Consider the following 27,133-nt stretch of genomic DNA (forward strand, 5'->3'; position numbering starts at 1 on the left):
AAATAAATAAATAAATAAATAAATAAATAAATAAATAAATAAATAAATAAATAAATAAATAAAGTAGCGATTACCAAACTAGGGTGACTCTCAGAATCACCCAGGGAAGTATGTTACAGATAAAGATTTCCTGGTTCATGTCTCAGAAGTTCTGAAAGAATAGTTGGGTAAGAGAGTCTTTGACCTGCAGCCTAATTGGATCTGGAGGCACGTGTGTGTCACCCTTTTTGAAGGCCTCAGGTATAAACCTAAAGAGCTCTCTGCAAGGGAGCTGTTGTCTCCATTATGTATTTTGTACTACGTTCCTAGAAAAGTAGCTTCTTGGGGATGAAAGAGGTTATCAAGGTCACTGAGAGCAGTCTTCCCAACTGAAATGATACTATGTAATAGTAATTGACCTAACTTGTCTTGGACCCTGGGAACTAAGGGGAGAAATACAAGGAAGAGGAAAAGAAAGAGGAAAAGGGAGGTAGTTTGGCGAGGTAGCACTTGCTACCTCTGGACTCGGGATCAGTTGTTGGAAATTGCTGGTCTGGATCACTTTCTGATACTTTACTTCTTGAAGAAAACTATATAAACCTTTAAACCTACATGTTGTATTTCTATTGTAATCTTAAATCCCTGAGAAGCTGATAAAAATTAAACAGTTTTCTTCTTTTTTCCTAACATTGGAACATCAAGACAAAGATTGCTTTTCATAATGAATAAAATGCCAAGCCCAACATTTTTATTTAAGGATTCTATTTCTTGCTGTGTGATGCTCTAACAAGCATTTATATCTGTAGTCATCTGTTTAGTATGCTGTAGAAGGGATCACGCACTGGCTTTAAGTTTTTGTCAGCCCTGCTTTAACTAAAAGTTAAGAGTTTGTTTTGTTTTGTTTTGGTTTAATAGAAAAGCTGAAATTCACCTGGGCTTCTCTGTTCAAGAAGGAAGTCAGGGTCTCAGGCAGGCGCTTTTCCACAAAGTACCAATATTTGATCCATTGTATTTCCTTTCTACTTTAATAAAGATGTGCGAATGGGAGGCTGTATGATACGGCGGAGAATTCCATGCAGAGCCGTGTGGAGGCTCTGTGCTGGGTTTTCTGCGGGACACTGAGCGAGTCACAGCCTCCATAGGGCTGTTTCCCAGCTGCAACAAAGAGGCTAATGCCCACTTCATAGAGATTGTGTGAGGGTCAGCTAATCCTTCCATGCAAAAACTTTGTGAACTAGAAAGTGCTGTGCATGTTTAAGGGATTTTTAATGTCATTGGATGTGGTTCATTAGTATACCAATAGGATTCTTCTGTGGAAATCTGGAAATCTGTGCCTGATGCATAGTAAGCATTTAGTACATGTTTGCTCAGTGGAAGCCAAACCTGTGCTCCATGAGAGAAAAGTATGTGAAATAAAGATGTTGTTAAATGCTTTACAGAAAGAAACAGACCTTAAGTAAGAAATGAACCAAGTATTTATTTTGCAGAAGGTATTATTTGCTTTTTTTTTTTTTGACAGATATATGGGTGAGAATTTGTTGCTGACAGTCTTGCATGTTGAAATTCATTTTTTTTCCTACTCTAGTGAAGCTGTCTCTGCTAATAGAATAACTGTATTAATGGCATGTTAAAAAGGTCAGAGAGACCTAATGACATTTCAGATTCACCCTATTATTTATCCATGGTAACAAGAGTTCTCACTTAAGCTGTATTCATTGCAATTTAATATAAAATAAGAAAATATAAGGCTGGCATAGCTTTTTAATGATGCTTCTGTGACACATGAGGGGAGGTGTCTTTCCTCAAACATTCCTCACTCTTTGATGGTGTGCCATGAGCTAGCCCACGCTAGGTACTGAGGGGGCCACCCAAAAGCAGAATCTCCAGTTTGTACCCTTCAGCTACCTGCCTGGACAACTGGAAACCCAGCAGGTATCTCTTGTAGGACCATATAAAGCTATGTGGTTGCCCCAGGCCAAAAATGCAAGTATAAAATGGAAATATTTTCAGATTTTTAGGTATTATTTTAATACCAGGTTAATTTCTTAAAATCCACTGAATCCATCCATTTAAAGAGCAAGGTGCTGGGGAAATAACCATCCATGAGACACAGCCCTGTGCCCCAGGAGCTTCTGCTTTGGGGGGCAGACGGACACATGAACACACAGCTACAGGGGAGCGTGCAAGCCTAGGTGGGGCTGTGGGAGCACAGAGAGGGACCCAGCCTGGCCTAGCAGCGGGCTGTGACAGGCAAGGTTTGTCAGAGGATGGGACCGGAAGGGTCAGCCGGAGCTGGAGTTCAGTGGCCCGTGAGAGTTGGTTCCAGAAGGTGAGGCGAGCTGACAGGTGCTGCTCTCAGGACCTGGACGCCTGAGAGAGCCGGGAACACTGCAGTGACAAGTGTGTGGGGACAAGAGAAAAGGAGAGGTGGGGGCCATGCTCCAGACTCAGTCTGGAGCAGATGCTCAAGAAGCCCATGAATAGAGCAAATACCGAGAGGAGCAAGGCAGCCATGAGGAAAGCCTGTGGCGCAAAGGGAGGGTCCTGCCCTGCTTAACGGACCACTTGGTTTGGGTTCGTGAGAAGCCTGGTTTTACTTTTATTTTCTGTCTGGATTCTTATGGGAATTTTTAAAATAACCCTACCTTTATTTTTTTATTTTAATTAATTAATTAATTTATTTATTTAGAGAGCGAAAGTGAGCATGTGTGCACGTGCTCATGAGGTGGGAAGGGCAGAGGGAGAGGGAGAGAATCCTCAGGCAGGCTCCAGGCTCAGTGTGGAGCCCAACATGGCACTTGATCTCACCACCCTGAGATTGGGACCTGAGCTGAAATCAAGAGTCGGATGCTTAACTGACTGAGCCACCCACGTGCCCCAAAATAGCCCGACCTTTAATTGAGCTGGTTTGATAAGACCACTGGTTCTTATAATCCACCAAAACTTTAAAAACAAATGCAGCGAGAAGCTGGTAAGAGACATTTGGATCTCTTTTCCGATTTCACTAAGCATTTGGAAATGGTCTTGCCTTCTCTGTTCCCAGGTGCTGAAGCAGCAAGTGTTCAGTGGTGCTGCTGGGCCTTGGTCCTGGAAAGCCTGGAAGGTCCTGGTGCCTTCGACTCTGTTGTTATGGAGGACTGAGGGGATGAGGGCGACAGACTGCCATCTACACAGTCCATTTAGTTGGGGTTGCCCTGTGGCTTTCTGCCCAGCCCTGTGTCCTGGGGGTCAGGTCCTGCTTCCAGTCACCCTGTCTTCGTCTATAGATGGTTTTCTGTGATTTCCTTTTCTTGTGTGTCTTCTGTTTCTGTTCTGTATTACCATTATGGTGTTCATCCATGTTGTTGCATTCATTCTTGTTGCAGAATAGATTTCCTTTGAATGGGTATATTACAATGTATATATCCATTTTATTGTAGATGGATATCTGGTTGTCTCCAGTTTGGGACTATTAAGAAGAGTTGTGAACAATGTTGCAAATGTCTTTTGGGAAACATCTGTATGCAGTGCTGTTGGGTATAAATAAACTCAGGAGTAGACTTGCTAGATCATGCATGCATTTAATGTGCTGCCTTAAACTGCCTGCCGTTCTCCAAAATGGCTTCACCAGTTTACAGGAGTATTCCAAAGTTCGCGTTTCTCCACATCCTCGCCCAACACTGTGGTGATATTTTTCCTTTTGGACATTTTATCAGGAGTCATTTTATAATTTTTTATATTACACATTTTTAATTCTTTAATATGTCCCATATTCTTTTTTTGAATCATTTTTTTAAAGATTTTATTTATTTACTCATGAGAGAGAGAGAGAGAGACAGAAGGAGAAGCAGGCTCCCAAGGAGCAGGGTGCCCAATGCAGGACTCGATCCCAGGACCCTGGGATCATGACCTAAGCCAAAGGCAGACGCTTAACCATCTGAGCCACCCAGGCGCCCGACCTGTATTCTTTTTTTAAAAAAAGATTTTATTTATTTGACAGAGAGAAAAAGAGAGAGAGCACAAGCAGGGGGAGCTGCAGGGAGAGGGAGAAGCAGGGTCCCCACTGAACAGAGAGCCTGATGTGGAGCTCGATCCCAGGGACCCTGAGCCGAGGGCAGATACTTAACTACTGAGCCACCCAGGTGCCCTAATATGACCCATATTCTTAACTGTCCTCAGAAAGTGTCCTGCTCGTGTACAGTTTGAAGCCATTTGGGGGTTCTGCCTGGACTGTCCATCTCCCATCTCTCCACCTATTTAAATTCTACAGCTTCTAAGACATCATCCCTGAATCCTCCATTTCTCATTAATCTCTCATTTCTTAGAACTCCATTGAAATTTGATCTTTATATTTCACAATTACTCAACCATGTCATGTGTGTATGTGTTCTTACCACCAAAGCTGTGAAAATGCCCTTCTAAAGAGTAGGGGACTAGATCTTATTACCCTTCAGCACCTAGAAAAGTACACAGAGTAGTTCCTCAACATTTATTGAATTCCACTGAGGATGTTCGTGTCTCTGGAGAAGGGCAGTGCAGGAGGCAGCTTTCTTTGGCTAGTTCTGGAGAAGATGATAGGAGGTAGGAGAAGATGGTGAATGATGATAATACGCAGGTTATGCCTGAAAAAAGCCTGCCATTTATTGCTGGGGCACCATGAGACTGTGGAGACCCTTTGGAAACATCAGTGGTAATTCAAGAGTGGAAAATAGGGGACAGTGTAGGGACGGGTAGGACAGGTCACCAAAACCTAGGAGCTAGAGACAGAGTCAGGGCAGCGGGGGTGCTCCAGGATGGTGGTAAAGGTGGTTTATACCGAGGCCAGTCTATGGACAGTGTTAGCCAATGCCCTTCCTGAGAGGACTCTGTATACAGTAGACCCAGTATCCTGTGTTTATGAAACAATGAAGGACTTTTTGGGGAATGAGAAAGGATCCTTTGAGCAGTAACATTTTTATATAAAACAAGCAAGTGCTGTATATTTCTGCTTGCGATGCATGATTTTTTCGTATGTACCTACCATAGGCATCTTCCTAGGACAAGGAAACAGGCTAGGCTCATGTTATTTCTTAGCCAAAACAGTTTTTTCAAAGGCAAGGAACAGAATCTATGTATATTTTTGTCCTTATGACACTCTCATTTTCTCTTGATAAAAATGAAGATTTAGATTTTAAGAGGCACCCAGTTTGCGCAGGTAACATTAGACGCATGCCTGCTCCCTCTCCTGTAGCCCCTGGCTTGTCAACGCAACTTCATGACTGAATTGTTCAAGCTGAATTCCTGTGTTTTCCCTTCCATTTTGTTGGCAAGATATCCTAGTGGCTTTCCTCCTGTTAGCAGAATTCATGGTAGAAAATTGGTGAATAATTCATTTTGGTTTTCCTCCTGCTTTGAAAAAAGAAAACTCAGCAGGGCAGAGATATGCAACAGATTATTCCATTTTTGAAATTTTAGCAGAAATAAACAAGATGATTAGTTTAAAATGTAATTCATAGTCAGTGAGTTAAAAGAAAGCCTTGAGTTGCTGATTACAGCTAGCTCAACTAGCCCCCTAAAATGTAATTAGCTTTTGATGTGATTCCAAGTGGCTTCTTTATGCTTAAATTTGCAGAATTTTTCCAATGCTGTTTCAGTATTTGAAATAGTTTTTAAAGAGTTTACTAGCAACATTGATCTGAATTCATATGCACTACAAGGTAGGTGATGTCTCTTGAGTTTCTGGAGACAATACATATGTATTAAAAGGAGTACGTTAATGGTGTCAACTTTCCTAGTGTTACAGGAAGGTAAGTTGCTTTTAGTTCTGTGGTTTATTTTACTGTTTTAACATATTTGGGTTATAGCCTGTATAAAAAGTCACAGTGAACATTTTTTTTATAGCTACACTGAGATTGTAACTGAAAAAATTATTCTTTATTCTTTCCTTTTGTCAACACGGTATTTCAAGTCTAGAAAATATAAGGAACTATGGGGCTCCTGGGTGGCTCAGTTAGTTAAGCGGCTGCCTTCGGCTCAGGTAATGATCCCAGGGTGTTGGGATCGAGCCCCGCATCAGGCTCCCTGCTCTGTGGGAGGCCTGCTTCTCTCTCTCCCTCTGCCTGCTGCTCTTCCTGCTTGTGCTCTCCTGCCCTCTCTCTGTCAAAAACATAAATAAAGCCTTTAAAAAAAAAAAGAAAGAAAGAATATATAAGAAACTAGGGCACTGGCTGACTCGGTTGGAAGAGCATGCAACTCTTGATCTCAGGGTCGTGAGTTTGAGCCCCATGTTGGGTGTGAAGGTCACTTATATAAATAAAAACACTTAAAAAAATATAAGAAACTGAGGACAGTTTGCAGGGCAAGGCCCAAATGTAAACTTAATAATTAAAATTAAATTTGCCACATTAGTGGGGTGCCTGGGTGGCTCAGTCGGTTAAGCGTCTGACTCTTGATCTCAGCTCAGGTCTTGATCTCAGGGTCTTGAGTTTTAACCCGGAATTGGGCTCCACACTGGGTATGGCGCTTACTTTAAAAAAAAAAAAAAATCCACATTAGCATTTGCAGCTATTCCATGGTCAAGCTGCCGTTAGACATAACAAAGTATTCCTGTTGCATTTCTGTTGCCTAGTTAAGAAAAAATAGTTTTTATTATGGATAATAACAAATACATGCAAAAGTAGAGCAGATGGCATGAAGAATCACTACAGACCCATTACCCGGTTTCAACAGTTGTAGCTCATGGCCGATCTTGTTTCATTCATACCGCCACCCAGTTCTGTGCCCTTACCCTCAGTCCATCATTTTGAAGCAAATCTCAGATTTGCATTTCATATGCATATATTTTTTAGTATGTATTTCTGAAAGCTAAGGATCCTTAAAAAATATAACCACAATACCATTTATCGCACTTTAAAAATTAACAAGGATTCTCGAGTTTTTTCCTGCTCATAAGTGGTTATTTTTCATAATGGATTGTTTGAATTAGTACCTAAACAATATCTGCACTTTGTTTGATACGCCTCTTAGGTCTCATCTGACTGACAGATGCCCTCTTCTTTCTTCCCCTTTTGCCCTCTGCCCCTGTCACCCCTCTTACAATGTCTTTGTGGGACAACTGGCCATCATTTGTTCTGTGGAATGGCAACATTCTGGATTTGTCACATTGCGTTCCTGTGGTGTCCTGTAGCAGGTTTTGGCTTTTTCTGTATTTGATGTAAACTGGTGATAAAGGGCTTGATCAGATTCAAGTTTGATTTTCTTTCTTTCTTTTCTTTTTTTGGGGTGGAACAAGACTACTTCATAGGTGGTGACATATATCTCCATCAGGAGGACATCTGGCTATTAGTCTCCCTTTCTGTGATGTTAAAATTGGTTAGTCAGTTCTAGGCACCTGATGTAGCCTGATCCATCCATTATGAAGTACCCTATTAGCTTTCACCTAATAATTTTAGCAGCCATTTATAATCATTGCTGGTAACTAGTATATCAAGAAGGAAAGATACCATTTTTTAAAAGTAATTTTTAAGACCTGGAGAGTAACTGAGTGACAAAACGTTGTGATTTTCCTGTTTGATGGTTCCACCTTCTTTAAAGCCAAGTCACAGAGAATCTTCCTTTAGCTAACAAGCAGATTGTGTCAGCTTAGAAGCTCTGTGAAGAAACAAAGTCCAAAGTAACCCAGTCATCTTCCTGTGAAGTTGGCATTCTCTCATGAGACAATTTCTCAGCCCCCAGGCTAAAAGGGATGAGGCAGTGTTTTTGTTTTGATTGTTGTTAAATAATAAAGCTTGGACTTCATTAGGCTTTCAGTGTGTACCACAAGATTTGTACATTAACATTTTATTAAAAATACCAGCAGAGAGGAAAAGAGTTGGAAAACACCACTGAAGTATCCCTACTCCTGGAGCGCCTGGGTGGCACAGTTTGTTAAGCATCCGACTCTTGGTTTTGGCTCAGGTTGTGATCTCGGGGTCATGACATCAAGCCCCGCCTTAGGCTCCATGCTCAGCTTGGAGTCCGCTTGAGATTCTCTCTTCCTCTCCCTCAGCCCCTCTCGCTTGTTCTTTCTCTCTCAAATAAATAATAAATAAATCTTAAAAAAAAAAAAGTATCCTCACTCCTTCAACCTATTTCTCTGTTGGGGTTTGAGATTCGGGACAGTGAGTAGTTCCCACCCCTAAGCCTCAGCTGGCCATCATTGATGATTTGTAACTGCCAACCTTGGAGGGAGAGGAGGGAAGGGAAGGAGATCAGTTGGGAAAGTCTGGGAAGGGTGTTCCCAACCAGTAGCTACTTGTGGAGAGGAATTCAAGGTGAAAGAACTCTTCATATTGGAAGCTAACTAGAAATGATTTGATCTAACCCCTTTGCCAATCCAAGAATCCCTCCAAAAGAATCTGTCGGAAGACTTCCCTTCACGCTCTGCACTGTCATGGTGTTCATCTCATTCTGCTTCTTTGATTGTGTATATCTTGTTTTCACTATTGGGTTATGCATTTTTTTGAGGACAAGGAATTTATCTAATTATTCTATTTAATCCCATATAGGGTGTCAAACAGAAACATGGCTGGCCATCCGTTGAAACCGTGAAAATAAATTTCATTCAGTAACTGCTGTTAAGCGGCGACAGGGGGGAGCTGAGCGCTATTCTGATTTGCGCAGAAGTGATTGGGCATTTTATTTTATTTTATTTATTTATTGTTTAAGATTTTGTTTATTTGTTTGACAGAGAGATAGCGAGAGAGGGAACACAAGCAGGGGCAGTGGGAGAGGGAGAAGCAGGCTTCCCGCAGAGCAGGGAGCCCGATGCGGGGCTCGATCCCAGGACCCTGGGTTCATGACCTGAGCCGAAGGCAGACGCTTAACGACTGAGCCACCCAGGCGCCCCGCCCCGTTTGGGCATTTTAAAGGAAGAGTGAGAGTAGCGGGGCAAGCCAGGGCTCAGAAGAGGCCGAGAAGTGAAAAATTACAAAGGAACCGTTCTCCGAGTGCATTTAGGCTGGCTGTGTCTGCTGGCTGGCAGTTATCATCTTACAGACACTGGGAGACAGGCCCTGTCCTTCCTGATGAGGACATTTTAAAGGAATGGCTCTCAGGTCCTTGAGAAAGACTTGTGAGTCGTGGGAGAGACATATTCACAATTGTCAGCCCTTTTTAGAAATGCTCTAAGACAGGGAGGTCAGAGGCCCTTTGTCTGGTACTGGCTAGAACCAACAGTCAGTTCTCCTTGGCAGCATTGTGCTTTCTCAGGGAAGAGTTCTAATGGGGGCCAGGATCATCCTAGGGATGCGCCTCATGCTGCTAGAAGCCATGCTGGAGCTTGGTGTCTACTAGAGCACAGGTTTGGGTGAAGTTGGTTATGTGCTGATAGTTCTGCTGTTCTCAAGGGTCTAACCACTACTTAATGGATTTGTGTTGGCCGAACATATTTAAAGAATTTCAGTTTCCTCTACCCTGAAAGGAACGGGGTCAGCTGGAATGCCTTTCACCTTCCCTTAGTGGCTAGACACAGCCAGAAAACAGGAGCCTCACCTGTGTTCGTTATCTCCCTTCCCTGGGTCTGTCTGTTCTCCTTGGCAGGACGATAGCCGTCCTTCCCTTCTCTTGAAGGCTAGCCCCTTTACTTGGGACTAAGAGACTTCATTTCCCTACCGCAGATGCTCTGATTTTTTTGAAATAATTCAGTATGATCAGTCTGTTATAAACATGATTAAATATTTTACTATCTACAGCAGTTTTCTGGGCACTATGAAAAAAAGGAGAGTTTAAAGGTCTGTCTCTTACCCAGGGAATCATACCTAGCAGAACAGCATTTCTGTCACATATTTTCATCAAACTTTTCCTTCTTGGCATTTATCTCAGGATGTAATGTATTTATTTATATGATAATTTTTAAATATATGTCATGGGAACTCTTGTCTTTGTTCACCATTGAAAGGCCAGCATCTGCCAAAGTGCCTGGAACTGTTAAATATATTCCAGAATGATCTATTTAATGATGAAATGAATGGGTGGCTTTCCATCTTACCTTGTCTTTTCCAATAACACCAACAGTATGCAATGCTATTTAATTAAACCATGGTAAATGAATGTTTGCAAAGTATCATGGACCTTGAGTTGTGTTTCAGTGACTCTTCTTCTCTTTGTAGGTTCCTTACCTATTCCTACCTCTTGGCCTTCAACGTGTGGCTTCTGCTTGCACCTGTTACCCTATGCTATGACTGGCAGGTTGGCAGTATTCCTCTGGTAGAGACCATATGGGACGTGCGGAACTTAGCCACCATCCTTCTGGCAGTTGTCATGACCTTATTGAGCCTTCATTGTTTAGCAGCCTTCAAGGTAATTTTCTTAAAATCCAACTGAACTCTCTGCATTTGAAGAGAGATGCTCTGTACTTGGTGACGCCTTCCCCACCCCGCGCCCCCACGTGGTCTAGGTCTAAATTGAATCTACTCTTTTGTCTAAAAAACTAAAAAAATTTAAATTTTTCCAGGTGAGTCATACATATTTTAAAGACCCTCGTGGAGTTAGCAGATCACGGCCACCTTAATTATATGGTATCTTTCACTGTGCTATACCAACCCTGTAGAAATTGGATCTGAAATTTAATGTTTGCAAATAAGAATTTTTTTTCCTGCTATAGTTGACTAATTTTTGCAGTAACTTGTTTGGTTTCATGTAATGATAAATGAGATCATGGTAATATATTCGTAAGTGCTTAAAACACGGTTAAGATGCTACTTCCACTAAGGACTGCCTGCCTGACTGGGTGGGTTGGGTGATTCTTCCTTGAAAAAAAAAAAAGAATGGTATAAAACCGGAAAAAAATTATTAGATGCAGCAGTTTCAAGAATGACCAAAGACAGCAAAGAACTTGAAAATGTTTACTTAGGAAAAACTGCTACTGCACTGGGGAAGATGCTTCTTGCTTGAGGGGATTCCCATCCCCCCACCCTCACATATACCCCCTCCCCCGCCCAGCCCAGCTGGTATGAAGAGACCCACAGGTTTACTAGTTAGAGGCTGATTTGGTTTGGGAAAGTAGCAGAGCAGCAAGAAACTTCAGGGGGAACTTTTGGAAACAAGAGAGCTGTGGAAGGGCTGAGATAATAGGCTCTGCATGCATTCATGGCTGGCTGCTGAACAACATGGGGCTCCCCAGGGAGCACAAGCAAAATTGAAAGCTTGGGGAGACTTACTTATTTCCTACAAATCTGAATGAATTTTTTCACCCATACACAGGTCGGGCAGCAGAGAGGGGAGGCTTCATTGGCTTGAGTTGTCGTTGTATAACTATTGTTGAAATCATTGGCTGGTCAAAAAGCTGTGCAGGTGCAAGAGAGATTCCCCCAGAGATTCAGGCAAAAGGGGGCAAAAAGAAACCTGAGCAAAAATTTCAGCTCTCTACAGAGAAACAGATTCTTCATTTTGAGTCTAGGCAAGTTCATTATACATTAAAAACAGTAAAACCAGCAAATTTCAGAACACAATGGAATACAGAGGCAGTACAATGTATGATACACAAGGCTTAGTTTTTAATCAGATTACTGAACATGTAAAGAAACAGGAGAGTGTGACTGAAACTCGGGGTGGGGGGAGATAGTAAATAGAAAACAGAATAGAATTAAGAATCCAAAAGTAAGCTCACATTTACATGCTCTATTGAGTTTTGGCAAAGTTACCAAGATAATTCAGTGGGGAAGGGATGGTCTTTTAAATAAAGGTACTGAAATAATGGAATATCTATAAGGAAAAAATGTGACATTTAACCCTTATGTCATACTGTACACTGAGAAATTAATTCTAAGTGGATTGCAATCCTAAACAAAAGAATTAAATAATACCAAAAACTCTAAAAGGAAACAGGAGAAAAATCTTTGTGGGCTTGGGGTAAGCAAAGATTTCTTAGGACTCATAAAGTACAGACTATAAAAGAAAAAGATGACAGATTAGACATCATTAGAATTAAAAATTTTGCTCATCAGGGGCGTCTGGGTGGCTCAGCTGGTTAAACCTCCGACTCTTGATCTCAGCTCAGGTCTTGATCTCAGGGTCATGAGTTCAAGCCGCCCATAGGCTCCACTTAAAAAAAGGTGTTCGATTGCTCATCAAAAGATAATGTTAGGGGCACCTGGGTAGCTCAGTCGGTTAAGTGTCTGCCTTCGGCTTAGGTCATGATCCCAGGGTCTTGGGATCAAGCCCCGCATTGGGCTCCTTACTCAGTGGGGAACCTGCTTCTCCCTCTGCCTGCTACTCGCCCTGCTTGTGCTCTCTCTCTGTCAAATGAATAAATAAAATCTTAAAAAAAAAGGATGATGTTAAATCACTCAAAAGGCAAGTCACAAACTGGGAGAAGGTATTTGCAAAACATGTATCTACAAAGGAGTTGTATCTGGGACATTTAAAGAGCTCTTAAAACTCAGTAATAAGACAAATACTCATTAAAAATGGGCAAAAAATTCAAACAGACACTTCACAGAAGAAGATATGCAAAGGTTAATAAACATATAGAAAGATGCTTAGCATCATTAGTCATCATGGAAATGCTAATTAAAGCCACAAAAAGAAATCTCTGCATACGCACCAGGATGACTGTAATTAAAAAGATTCACAATACTAAGTGTTGGCCAGAATGTAGAGCAACTGGACTCCTTATACTGATGAGGGTTGAAAAATAGCTCGGACACTTTGGAAAAATTTGGCAGTTTCTTAAAAAGTTAAATATGAAAATAAGCAATTCTACTCAATATCTACCAAAGAGAGATAGAAACTTCCGTCCATACAACATACAAGAGTCTTGTAAGTATTCATAATAGCTGAAAAATGGAAATAATCCAGTAACCTCAAAATATAAATGGATACACTTAATATGGTAAATTATTCAGAAATGTAAAGGAACAAATAATTTACTTATACATGAAAAAACATACATGAACCTGAAACCTAAGTAAAAGAAGCCAGATGGGCGTGCCTGGCTGGCTCAGTAGGTGGAGCATGTCACTCTTGCTCTCGAAGTTGTAAGTTCGAGCCCACGTTGGCTGTAGAGATTACTTAAAAATAAAATCTTAAAAAAAAAAGTCAGACATATAAAATTACATAATGTATGATTCCATTCATACAAAATTCATTCATACAAAATGTCTGTTACTTTAATTCTGCCTTTTCTAGAATTGCCCAGAAATGCCTAGAGAAGGCAGAATTATGTCAGAAAATATGTGGGTTGGGGAGTGGGTATAAACAGACTTAAGGGAACTTTTGGGGATGTTGAATGCTTTTAAAATTTAATTGTGGTGGTGGTTGCTAAATGACAAATGTTTACCAAAACTCACCAAAATATACACACAAAATGGGGTGAATTCTATTATATGTGGGCTATATCTCAGTAAAGCTATGTTTATTAAAAAGATTAAAATGTTACAAAGAGATTAAAGGCTAGAATAAATACAGAACTGACATTTGAATATAAAATACAAACGTGATCCTGAAAATTTGATGAAAAAAATTTTTGAATGACTAAAAACCTTTTTTATTAAGGAAAAATTCATGTACAATTAACCATTTTTTTTAAAGATTTTATTTATTTATTTGACAGAGAGAGACACAGTGAGAGAGGGAACACAAGTAGGGGGGGTGGGAGAGGGAGAAGCAGGCTTCCCGCGGAGCAGGGAGCCCAATGCGGGGCTGGATCCCAGGACCCTGGGATCATGACCTGAGCCGAAGGCAGACGCTTAACGACTGAGCCATCCAGGCGCCCCTACAATTAACCATTTTAAAGTGTACAGTTTAGTGGTACTTAATGTATTCATAATGTGTAACTACCAGCTCTCTCTAATTTCAAAACCTTTTCATCACTTCATTAAAAAGACCACATACCAATCACTCCCAACTCTCCCCTTCCCATCCCCAGGTGACATCTAATCTGCTTTCTGTCTCAGTGGATTGGCCTCTTCTGGATATATCATATAAAAAGAATTATACAATATGTGACCTTTGTGACACTTTGCATAATATTTTTGAAATTCATCCAAGTTGTAGCATGTATCAATACTTAGTTCCTTTTAGTGGCTGAATAATATTCCATTGGATGTGTACACCGTAATTTGTTTATCCATTCATCTGTTTGTGGACATCCATGTCATTTTCACCTTTCTGCTGTTATGGGCATTGCTATATTACAACATTTGTGTATAGGTTTCTGCATGGACATATGTTTTCATTTCTTTTGGATATATACCTAAGACTGAAACTGCTGGGTCATATGGTAATTATGTACTTAACTTTTCGAGGAACTATTTTTCATATTGGCTGTACCATTTAACATTCTCACCCAGAGTATATAATCGTTCCTATATATCTAATCTTTGGTAATACTTGTTCTTTTCCATTATTTTGTTTAAAGCCATCCTAGTAGGTGTGAAGAGCTGTATCTTTGTGGTTTTGATTTGAATTTCTTTAATGAACAATGATGAACGTCTTTTCATGTGCTTATTGGCCATCTGTATATCTTCGTTGGAGAAATGTGTATTCTAGTCCTTTGCTCATTTTTCAGTTGGGTTGTCTTTTTGTTGTTGAGTTGTAAGAGTTCTTTATATATTTAACATATTAGATCCCCAACAGATAAATGATTTGCAGATATTTTCTTCCATTCTTTAGATTGTCTTTTCACATTCTTGATAATGTCCTTTAATGCACACAAGTTTTTAATTCAATGAAGTGCAGTCTCTTTCTTTCTTTCTTTTTTTTTGTTTTGTTTTGTTATTCTTCATTGCTTTTGTTGTCAAACCTAAGAATCCGTTACCAAAGCTGAGGTCATGAAGTTTTATGACTATTTTGTTCTAAGAGTTTTATAGTTTAAGCTCTTATATTTGGGTCACTGATCCGTTCTGAGTTATTTTTGTATATGTAGTGGTATGGGAGTCCAGCTTCATTTTTTGGCTGGTGGATATCCACTTACCATATTTTGAAGAAACTATTTTTCCCCCCAACACCTTACTTAAAGTATCCACTTCTTAATCATTTTGTAAATCAGGTTGATAAGACAACTATGATATGAATAATCATCCTCAAGAAAATCTAGTGTGCCAATTAGTTACATAAACTTGAGCTCAAATTTCACCTTCTTAGTAAAGCCTACCATATGTACCCTATTTGTTTATTTATTTATTTATTTGTGAGAGAGAACGAGAGAGCGAAAATGGGGAAGGGTGAGAGGAAGGGAGAGGGACAAGCAGACTCTGCGCTGAGCTCAAACTCAGGACCCTGAGATCATGACCTGAGCCGAAACCAACAGTTCGATATCAACCGACTAAGCCATCCAGGTGCCCACATATGTACCCTATTTAAAATGCAAACATCTACCCTCCACTCTTCTCCCTTTTAACTTTTCTTCACTATACTTTCAATTTCTAAAATGCTATGTAGCTTTGTTATTTTATGTAATGTCTCTTTCCTCCAACTAGAATGTACACCCCATGAGGACAAAGATTTCTTTTGTTTTGTTCCCGGTCATATTTCTAGCATCAGGAGCTTGCTGCATCCAATATTTATTATCTAAATTTTATTGTTTGTTGCTCAGTATATATCATCTAAATGAATAAAAGTATAAAAAATGCGCACATGTACACAGGATTCAGCCTCCATCTTTTAAGTCTCTGCCTACTTTCCCCTCTCCCCTTCTACTGTCCTCTGGCTGTGTTGACCGGTTAGTTTTGTCTGGTTTTCTTCATCTGTCATCCTACCTTGGTATACCAGGGCTCTTGAGGAGAGGGACATCATCTACCCTGTTACAGTTGTATTGACGCTTCTTTGACTGTTATTTAATATTTTAATAATCGAGTTTACAAAGCTAAAAATTAGCACATGTAATGAATAAAACAGCAGGTGTGTCATTTCCCAATCCCCACCCTGCCCCTCAACCCCACCCTCCGTAGGCCTTCTTCAAACATTTTGTTCTTGTACATTTTTACACTTACTGAAAACAAAAACACATTCTTTCTACAAGTAAGTTAAGTGAGATGGCATTATAGATTACGGGCTCCTCCAGGCCACTTCCATATCCACTTGGGAGTATTCCTGCAGGGAAGCAGCTCAAAGAGTATATGTTTACTTTTGATAAGCTCTTGTCTAGGATCGAGTGGGAGGGCTAGGACACAGAATCTAAACTTTCTTTCTGTAGAAATAACAGCAGGATAACTTTAGAGGTTGTTTCTTAATTGGTCCTGTTTTCATAGTATAAGAAATTTAAGACCTCAAGAAGTAGTTTATTATTTATCATAAAAGAATATGCTTGGGATCCTTGAGAATTTAAATGTAGAATTTGTCTTATTCTGTGCCTCTCCTTCATCTCCTCCTCCTATTCATACCCTTTTTCACTAGGAGTGCATTTGAACTTACATTACATGACGTAGAGAACAATCTACAAATTCACTGTGGTGTTGAATTCTTTTCAACGGTGAACTTTAAAGTGAACTAATTTGCTCTTACTCTTTGTGCTGAAGATAATCACTCTGTTGGAATGTATGTATAGTAGAGAGAAAGAGTATTTAAACCATGAAGGCTTATTATTCCATTCTTTTTATCAATAGTGACTGTTTATGCACCAGGAGAACCATAGGCTGAGAATGCTCTTGGGGTTCTCATTATGACTCCTACGGACTGTGTATCAGATTGTTGACTTGCAATAGGGATATATGTCAGGAAGGCAGCCAGCATGATTTGGATTGTTGAGAAGAATTAATACTGTTGGTCCTACTCTTTTTTTTTTTTAAAGATTTTATTTATTTATTTGTGAGAGAGAGAATGAGAGAGAGCACATGAGAGGGGGGAGGGTCAGAGGGAGAAGCAGACTCCCTGCCGAGCAGGGAACCCGATGCGGGACTCCATCCAGGGACTCCGGGATCATGACCTGAGCTGAAGGCAGTCGCTTAACCAACTGAGCCACCCAGGCGCCCTGTTGGTCCTACTCTTTATAGTTGCCCTTTTCCCCCTGCCCTCTAATGTGATTTCCCAGCATTACAAAGGAAATACCACTGAATCGTATTTAAGAGTAATTTATTTGTTGTTGATTCTTTATTATATTCTCCCTCACATTCTAAGCAATTTTAATATCTTTGATAATCTTGTGGCATACTTGTAAAAATAAAACCTGAGGGAAAAAGAGGGGGGATTAGTGACACCTGACTTTCCCATAATGACCTCCACAATGAGATGTCTTTGAGGATGGACATTAGGCAGTGGAGGGTCCCCTCCCCCCAAGTATGGGGCTTTCAGGGCTATTTTTTTGTTTATTTGTTTGGGTTGTTCTATTTTTTAGTAGAGGTCACAGTTTTTTCCCAGTCTATCTGTTCATTCCCAGCCTTACACATCCTTCCCTTGAAGCCAACACAAATCATAGGCCATCTCTCTGAATCCTGGGGACCAAGTCAAATTCTCAGGTCTGCATGGACACGAATCTGCAGCCTGGCGAGTGCAGGTGACCTCTAGTAACAGCTTGGTGGAAATGGAGGGGTGGGATGGGGTGGACCTGATGCATCTCGTCACTTAGGGAGGAGGTTGTGTTTATCTCAGGGACCTCCCTTCATGCCTATTCCCAGCCTTGCCCTTGCTCAGCCTCCATGCTAGTCTGGATCACAGCCTCCATCAACATTTTCAGTAAAAGAACAGACAGACAGATATCTGATGGATAAACAGAGATTGTGAGCCTTAGATCCCTCATTAAATAAACCTCACACATCACAACAAGGAGGTCAGATTAGACTGAGAACCACTGTTGGAAAGTGATTATTTACTCATTGACATATTTACCTTTTTTTAAAAAGAACTGGAACAGCTTATGGGAATAAATACAGTACAGCAGAGTTGACAAGGAGATGGAAAAACGTGTGTGTGTGTGTGAGAGAGAGAGAGAGAGAACTGAATTGTGAATATTTGGGGCTTTGCTGGACATACAGTCTGTCACAACTATTCACCTCTGCCACTGTGGCATAAATTAGACACAGACCCACGCAGTTGAACTGAACCAGCTTTCAGATTTCTGGAAATTATTTTGCATTTCGTCAGCCAGAGAATAGGTTAAGGTATTTTTGTGGCACATGGGTCACTGTGGCACAACTCTTTTAAATTCCAGAATAGCCATTATGAAACCTGGTAAAATAAGCATCTTGTTTTAATACACCAAGTGGTAAAATAAAATTGAACTTGAGGAATGAAGATTGCATTTAATGGTGAATGGCTCTGTGCCAGAGTTGATTTTTTTTTTTTTTCCCTTCTGGCCTACATTTCTCTCTTCGGTTCCCATTTTCTGCAGACTCCGTGCTCTCCATCCTTTTCTGTCCTCTCCATGCTGTTATAGATCCAGTCTTTCTAGCCCGTTTATAACCCATCCGGTTTGCCCCACTTTGGGACCATTGCAGTTGCTGACAGAAATCCTAATGATATCTCAACATGGTCCATCTGTCCCTGACCACCAGTACCGAGGGAGTCTCCAGTGTCTGGGATGTCCGTCTCACGTTTGGCTTCTCCGCCTGCCACCATTTTACCCATGCTGATGACATCCTGCTACTTAGGGGCATAGTTACTCAGGTCAGTAGCTGTAGTCAACTTTGGCCGTTGCACCGTACGGCAAAGCTGAAATTTTTGTTGATAGCATTTTTCTGATGAGAGTGTGAAAATAAGCTGACAGCTTCATCAGACGCAGGGTTGGAAGTTGGAGAAGTTGGATTTGTACCTCACTATAAAATGGAACATATTGAAAGATCCACTGCAAGTGCCTTTTTTTCCCTCTTTTTCAAATTTTTATTTAAATTCTAGTTAGTTAACATATAGTATAATATTGGTTCCCAGAGTAGAATTTAGTGATTCATCACTCACATATAACACCCAGTGCTCAACATGACACATGCCCTCCTTAATGTATGTGATGCAAATGCGACTTATGTTCTGTCATCTAGTTCTTTGGTGGTCTCCTTTCATGTTGGAGGCCGCCCAGGTAATGCACATGGAGGAAAGCTGCTCTGAGTTCCAGATCAACAGTTGCTCAGGCTGGGAGGAGGAAGGCTGTGGAGTAGAGTGATTAGCACTGACCTGAGTCTGAGGCCAGGCTCTGCCACTGACCAGCTGTGTGAGCTCATCTCGTTCAGCCATATTCCTGCACCATGGTGTAGGGTTATTGTGAGGTTAACCAGGGCAAGCCACGTAAGACATTCAGCCCAGTGGCCGGCACCTGGGAGGCCCTGAGTACCGGTCAGAGGTCCTAGTAGTCCTTGTTGTCATCATCCTCATTGCCACCATTATGAAATTGTCACAGATTAAGGTCAGGAGCATAGTTAGGACTCCTGTTTTTATTTTATAAGAATAACCATAAAAACTAAAACGAAATAAACATAATCCAGCAGGACTGACTTTTTGATTCTATGTATTTCAATATACAGTCATGTTTTACTTGATAAAAAAAAAAAATACTTGTAATGCTACCAAAGATTAATCCTGCCCCCTTCCACCAAACCTCATTTTATCCCCTATCCTATATAACGGAAGTTAAATTCTTAACCTAAGAGCTAATGATGGTAACATACTTTCCAGTTTCTAATGCTTCAGCATATTTTGGAATTTGGAAGTAGGTATGCTCAACCATAACAGAAGGGCAAAAATCCTAACATAAAACTATTCTGTTAGTTAAAAAAAAATGTTTATCAAGGGAAAGAAAATAGTGGCAAATATCACTGATCTGTTTATAAATGAACATTGTAGTTATCACCTAAACCTCCAAACTAAAGAAATAGTATAGAGGATTTTAAAGGTATTTGAAAGTTTAGCAAAGTAGGCAGGATATAAGAAATCATTTTCTTTTATTGTTGCTGTCCCTCAAACCCTTTCCTGTCATTGCTGGATTTCTCCATTCCACTCAGTGGTGACCATTGGAGCAAAACAGACACTAGAAATGCACCTTTTTATTCAGTGGGACTTAAAAATCAGAGGCCCTTGAGCAAAGTCTCCCCCAGGCACTCCTTTCTGTCCATTATTAATATGTCACATGCAAAGTCATTGTCCTTGTACCAGATATGAACCTCACACAAATCCTTCTCTCTCGTGTTCTGTGTCATGTACAACTCCATTGTACCTGCGGTGCTCTACTTGGCTTTTGATCTAGGCCTGGCAGGAGTTTTTCCACATCATTTAATAATTTGTTTTATTCTTTGCTTTCATAGGGCAATTACACTTTCACAAGTCACACTCTTTAATAAGAAAGTGACTTACCTACCCCTTTGATGTTTATACCTTAGTTGGAAGACTCTGAATTTATTAATGGAAGAATTAGATAGTTGCATAATGGGAAAAGGAATTTTCAAACCTCAGTAACAGCTTTATTTCTTTTTCTTTATTGTATACTTTATGATTCTTGGCAAGATTTCATAGTTGACATTATTATTGGCTTTTACTCAGAGTAATTGCCACCTTTTGAGTCATAATCTTAACACTTAAAATAAGATTTTTTTTTTTTTGGTTTTTTAAGTAGGCTCTACGCTCAACGTGGGGCTCAAACTCACGACCCCAAGATTAAGGGTCACACGCTCTACTGACTGAGCCAGCCAGGCACCCCTGTAATCTTAACGCTTTTTTAACACTTGATTTCTCTTAATGATTCATACTCTCATAAAAGCAACTCGTTTCTATTTAGCCTTACAATGCTTCTGATTGTTTTTAAACTCTTAACAAGGTCAAAAGATGTTTTTGAAACTCCTAGAGTCATTCTGTCCTTTTCATTCAGAACAGAACATGAAATTTCTATTTAAAGGAGCATACCTTTTTTCATCTTGTTCTAAGAAAACCATGAAATATGTAATTAGGACTCTCAGAGATAAAAGCAGCTACAAATACCTCTGAACAGAAGGTCCATTGGAAATTGCTATCATATTGGAAAATACATAGGGGACCAAAGTGATTGATTGCCACATTCTTTAGATGGCTTGCTGTAAGTACAATGCCCAAGAAAGCCTATAAAGGGTAACAAACACAACTTGGGGAGAATAACATACAAAAACCTTGGAATACTTATTTTTACACCTGCTTTGCTTAAAGAGGCAGCATAGAATATTAGAAAGCAAGCAAGTTTGTAATATGAGCTTTAATGCTTATATATTTATGTTATTAGACATCAAAATGTTGGTGGTAAGGTCTTCAAACTTCTTTCTGAATCTAATAAAAATAAATGAAACAATGTATATGGTACCTGGCATTGTTCAGGAGGAAAGTGCTATATAAATCATTCCCACGTGGATGTCTCAAAGTCAACATTCCAAAGTCTAACTCCTGAATGTACCCATTCACTGTGTTCCCCACAGTGTTTGTGAATTCGCTGCATTCTACCAGGCACTCAAGCCAAAATTCTTGGGGTTTGATTGTTTTCCTCTCTGCCTCTCTCTCTCTAATATCATATCCAGTCCGTCAATAAATACCAGCAAGTATATTTTCACAGTATATCTGGAATTTGATCATTTCTCTCCACATTCACTGCTGCCATCCTGGTCCAAACCACCAGCATCTCTCACCTGGATTATTGCCAGAGCTGCTTAACTAGTCTCCCTGCTTCTACCCTCTGATTGTGATCCAGATTGTTCTCAACACAGCCACCAGATGATTCTTTAAAAATGTAAGCCAGAGCCTGTCTCTCCTGTGCTTAAAATCTTCCAGTGGCTCCTTATGGCTCTCAAAGTAAAAATCATAACCTTTATAAAGGCCCTAAAGGTTCTGCATGCCCATTATCTCTCTTGTTCCTTCCTGAACTCTTTGCCTACCATGAAATGAGTTTTATGGACTCCCCATCTCCTGCAAGGCTTTGCTTAGTTGCCAGCTTCTCAATGAGGCCTACCCTGACCATCACGTTTAGAATTGCAACCCACTTTTGCCCACTGTATGTTGCAGATGCCCTTTGTCAGGCTCTCTCGCTCTTTCTCCCTGTCTTTTTTTTTCCCCCTCTCTGGAAGGGCAGAGATTCTTTGTCTGTTTTGCTAACTGGTGTACTCCAAAGAACTTAAAATAGTACCTGGAAAATACAAAGGACAGAAGTACTTGCTAAATTCTTTAAGTGATTGCCTATAAGCACAATGCCCAAGGAGATGATACAGAGGTACCAGCGATATGCATTTGTTGAATGATTGAAGGATCAGTGACTGTGTTTTACCAAAAGCACCATTGCTGAGGATGGGAAAGTTTTCAGGAATACTTGGACAAGGCAAATGAACTGGAGGAAGTGTCGGATAGTACCCTGATGCTCCTGTACTTTCCATGTCTCTCATAGGAGTAGGTAAGGGTATGAGTGGCATGGCCAGTCCCACTTAGCGGCCACATACATAGCGGTGAGATAGAAATAGAAACTGGTCTTAAGAGCTAACAAACTATTTAGGGACAAGCAGGATAAATTTGTAGGGAATATATAGATGCAGAATGGTACATTCAGAGAGGAAGAGCCCAGAGGAAGGCAATAAGATACAATATTAAATATTTACTTACTAACCACTCACTGGTTCCAAACAATATGCTGGATATGGAGAATAAAGATAGGGTAAAACCCAGTAGCTGCCTGAAGAGTTTGGTTTTCTTGGGGCGCCTGGGTGGCTCAGTCAGTTAAGCGGCTGCCTTCGGCTCAGGTCATTATCCTGGGGTCCTGGGATCGAGCCCCACATCCGGCTCCCTGTCAATGGAGAGCCTGCTTCTCCCTCTCCTTCTGCCTGCCACTCTGCCTACTTGTGCTCTCTATCCTCTGTAAAATAAATAAATAAAATCTTTAAAAAAAGAATTTGGTTTTCTTTGCTTCCATTCCATCCCCCCACCTCTGAGAGAATTATCCTTCTAAATACAGGTATGATCCAAACATGCCTCTGATTGGCCAAGAAACCTTCCTGCTCTCAGGACTTTATCCTGGCTAGAGCCAAGACTATTCAGCCGCATGACTTGATAAAGTTCTTTAAATGTATAATGATTTTCTACACAGAAAATGGCAATCAGCTACTCTACATCTACCAAGAATGAATAGCAAAAAACGTGTTTCAACTGTAGCATAAAGGCTATCGCTGAGATTCAGGGAAAATTTTCTGTTTGCAGACAGTGAGGTAATTTTTGGTACTGCTTATAGAAACTCCTAAGGCAGAAACTTTTCCTTTTAACTCCATTTTGCTTGAGCAGTTTATGCCATCATTTTTCAAAATATGTTCTAGCATCTCACAGGTCATTAAGTAAGGTTACTACTCTAAATAAAGATGCTGCATTTCAGAAGCACCAGGTTTTAAAAAGTTCAACATATTTTCCTATTGGAGGATTTCAGAAAGCCTGGATGGTGCTCTTAAGCAGCCTTTTGAGTTTCCAAATAGGGTGTACAGTGAATGGCATTTCTCAAATTTATTTGAATTTGGAAGCCCTTTTTTAGGGGCTTCTTGCAGTATCCATGTTCTTGTAATATGCTCTGGGAAGCGTTGACTTAAATATTTGAGGGTGGATGGAGAAGTGGACTTTAGTGTCCATTTTCTGGTCAGCATTTAAACTTTTTTTTTTGCCTTATTTATACTTTCACAAACAATGGCCCCCTGCCACCACAGCATCATCAGAAGAATTTTCATGTTTATTATCCCTTTAGCAGTTAATACCACCTGAAAAAGAATTCCTTTGAAACCCTTTCTTTTAGAGTTACAGCAGCTGCAAGTGAAAGCTTAAGATCCATGGAATCTTGCTTTTTATTGTATGGAGGCCGTCATTTGAAATGCGTATAAAATGTTACAGTTTGGGGAAGCAGGTGTCCCCTCAACCCATTGGTATGTTAAGTGGCCGTTTCAAAGGTAAGACCAAAGTGACACCACAAATATCTCTCCACATGTAGTTTTTCTTGTCTCTGGAGAAAGTTAAAAATTCTATCTTTACCTGCTTAGGTGCTGATTTACAAGAAGCCACTTGACAGAGTACTCTGTCTTCCCTGACTAGAAAGTGAATGGTTCTTGCCTCGGCATATAGTTCCTTTCACGGGTGGTTCTTGTGGGAAAGCTGGTGGACAAAGGACTTCCTTGAGCTCCACGATAAGCCAGTGTGTGCCTGTTTGCTAATAAATGGTTGCACTTTTGGCAGAATGTTCTCTGAAACTTGCTTTCATTTTTGTATCCCGTCTGGGTCTAATTGCCAGAGGCCACCAGTATTTACAAGAGGACCTGGCAACTTTAAATGGCCAAATTGGCTTCGTCAGTTTGTGACTCAGGACTCTGGCATTTGGTATTAAAAAGTGATTAATTAGGAAGAGCATTTATTAATGTCAGCCTCTCTGGCATTGCCTTGAAAATTCTCTCCATTACAGTGTACCACAATTTCTTTTGATTTCGGTGACTTTGGCAGTGAACTCTAGTTTTTTTTTTCCTATTATAGATTTAGGTCCTCGCTATGACAGTGTTTTCACTTGGGAATAATTCAGTGTCAGGGCTTGTTGGAGGAAAACTTTTACTCTTTGTTTTTCTGTCTAAAACATTTATTCTCTTACCTTGTAAGAATTTCCCAAGGGGGGAAATGACTCCTAATTAGCGATTATGTGGTTAAATTCTCTTATTTTTTTGGCAGGCCTCATATAGATATATTGAAATGCTTCTCTCTTATATACACGTTGGAGATTTCTGTTCATATATGGTGGAAAGCAGTCCTTATGAAACAATGATAATAGGGGTTTGAATTTCTGAACTTGGAATTACAAGCACAGATCTTCTGATGGGATTGCATCCTGATAAACCTAAAACAAATTGAAAATGTAGGTCGAAAATGCATTTAATACACCTAGCCTACCACTGAGTATCATAGCTCAGCCTCGCCTACCTTACCCATGCTCAGAACACCTACATTAGCCTACGGTTGGGCAAAATCCCCTAACACAAAGCCTGTTCTATAATGAAGTGTTGAATATCTTCTGTAATGTATTGAGTCCTGTACTGAAAGTGAAAGACAGGACGGTTGTTTGGGTGCAGAATGGTTGTCAGTGGATCAGTTGCTTGCCCTCATGGCTGACCGGGAGCTACGTGTGGCTCAGTGCCCGGTATCACAGAGAGGACAGTACCATGTATCGCTAGCCCAGGAAAAGATCCAGATTAAAAATTCAAACTACGGATTCTACTGAATGCCTATCACTTTCGCACCATCGTAAAGTCAAGAAATGTAGGTGGAACCATCCTAAGTCAGGGTCCATCTGTATTTAGTACTATTTTAAACAGGGCCTTTGTTTCTATCCTTTGTTGCATTTATAAGTCTATTAAATTTGTCCTTTTAGGGGCACCTGGGTGGCTCAGTCGTTAAGCATCTGCCTTCGGTTCAGGTCATGATCCCAGGGTCCTGGGATCGAGCCCCGCATCGGGCTCCCTGCTCCGCGGGAAGCCTGCTTCTCTCTCTCTCCCACTCCCCCTGCTTGTGTTCCCTCTCTCGCTGTGTCTCTCTCTGTCAAATAAATAAATAAAAATCTTTAAAAAAAAAAATTTGTCCTTTTAAGGTGGCAGGCAGCCTGTCGTAGGCAGGCTGTGTTTTTTTGTTGTTGTTTTTCCTTACAGATTTTATTTATTTATTTAACAGAGAGAGAGAGATAGCGAGAGCAGGAACACAAACAGGGGGAGTGGGAGAGGGAGAAGCAGGCTTCCCACCCAGCAGGGAGCCCGACGTGGGGCTCGATCCCAGAATCCTGGGATCATGACCTGAGCCAAAGGCAGATGCTTAACAACTGAGCCACCCAGGCGTCCCATAGGTAGGCTGTTTGAATGTCCAGTTAAAGGTGAGGGAAGAGCATTATTTAATCATGCCGGTTATTTAGAAAAAGCTTTTCAGTGATTTGTGATGAAACAAAATGATCCATCGACTTTTATCACCAAAGTGGGTCTTATGCAATGAGATGCAACATATTTTGATTATAGAAGATATTTTGGTTTTGGATGAGTATACTGATGGATAACAGGATTCAAATCCACTTATTAATAGTAGTTCCTCTAGGAGCTCAGCTGTACAAGTAAATCTCACTTTTTTGTTTTTTTTACCTATTAATAAAGAAGATTTCTAGGGGTGCCTTGGTGGTTCAGTTCAGGTGGTTAGGCATCTGCCTTCAGCTCAAGTCATAATCCCAGGATCCTGGGATCGAGACCCACATTGGGCTCCCTGCTCAGCAGGGAGTCTGCTTTTCCTTCTCTCCTCTCCCCTCCCCCTGCTCGTGCTCTCTCTCGCTGTCTCTCTCAAATGAATAAATAAAATCGTAAAAAAAAAGAAGCTTTCTAAATTTCTTATTACTTCATATTTCATAAACTTAAAGTAAGCCAAATATTTCTCTGAGATTTGTTTGAGAAAGCATGGTGAATTATTTTCTTTAAGAAATACCACATCAAAAACCAATGATGTATTGTATGGTGACTAACGTAACATAATAAAATTAAAAAAAAAAAGAAATGCTGCTCTAAAATATTTAGATCTTTGTTGTGTGAAACTATGTGGGATTTTTGTGATTCCTTCTTATTTATTTTAGATTACAGAGGGAGAATACTGTCCCCTCTGTGACAATCCTGAGTAGATGAATCATACTTTTTAGTGAGTGTGACTCACTGTGTGAAAAAGTAAAACACCTTGTCTTTTTCTAAACAAAAAAATAAGTCTGTGCCATCCTAAGCTTTGGAAAATTTTGGCAGAGGAACTTCTCCTTAACAGAAGCATTTGAACAGTAACTATAGGTAGAAACGAATTCTGCCCAGCATGTACACTCTCATAGGAGTGAAACAATTTATGAAAATGCATCTAATTTATCCTCTGCTTCTGTTTGCTCAAACAAATGAATTCATCAAAGTGAATTGTGAATTAAAGTGAATTGAAACAGGTGAATTCATCGAAAGTAAATTCACTCATGACTTGGCTTCCATGGCTAAATCCATCATGGTCCCTAATTGAATCCTCACAGAGGGGAAAAATTGGTTAATTGCTCCTGCCTCCCTCCCATACTGGGTCACCTTATTGAGTTACAGTTCTTGATCCAGCATTCTGGGGCTTTACATGTGTCATCTCCATTTTGCCAGCCAGAGCTGGATGCCGTGAGCGTGATGTGAGACCAGTGCCTCTAGGCAGTAGACTCTCTTCCCCACTTTGCTGGGACCGGCTCCAGGCACAAGACTGAGCTTCTGTCAGCATTTCTCTCCTTGCTTCTCACAGGTTTCTT

The 27,133-nt window shown here is 40.4% G+C and overlaps 1 protein-coding gene across 1 annotated transcript in view; it reads left to right on the forward strand.

The window, feature by feature from the left end:
• TMTC1 (transmembrane O-mannosyltransferase targeting cadherins 1) overlaps nucleotides 1–27,133 on the forward strand; it is a 263,586-nt gene that overhangs the window by 136,560 nt on the left and 99,893 nt on the right. The window contains exon 8 of the mRNA XM_035027979.1: nucleotides 10,086–10,275. Coding sequence (XP_034883870.1) covers nucleotides 10,086–10,275 — 190 coding nt within the window. The remainder of the gene's footprint in view (nucleotides 1–10,085; nucleotides 10,276–27,133) is intronic.

The sequence above is a fragment of the Mirounga leonina genome, unplaced genomic scaffold (assembly GCF_011800145.1).
Source record: "Mirounga leonina isolate KUSES-001 unplaced genomic scaffold, KU_Mleo_1.0 Mir_201, whole genome shotgun sequence".
In the NCBI taxonomy this organism is placed as follows: Eukaryota; Metazoa; Chordata; class Mammalia; order Carnivora; family Phocidae; genus Mirounga; species Mirounga leonina.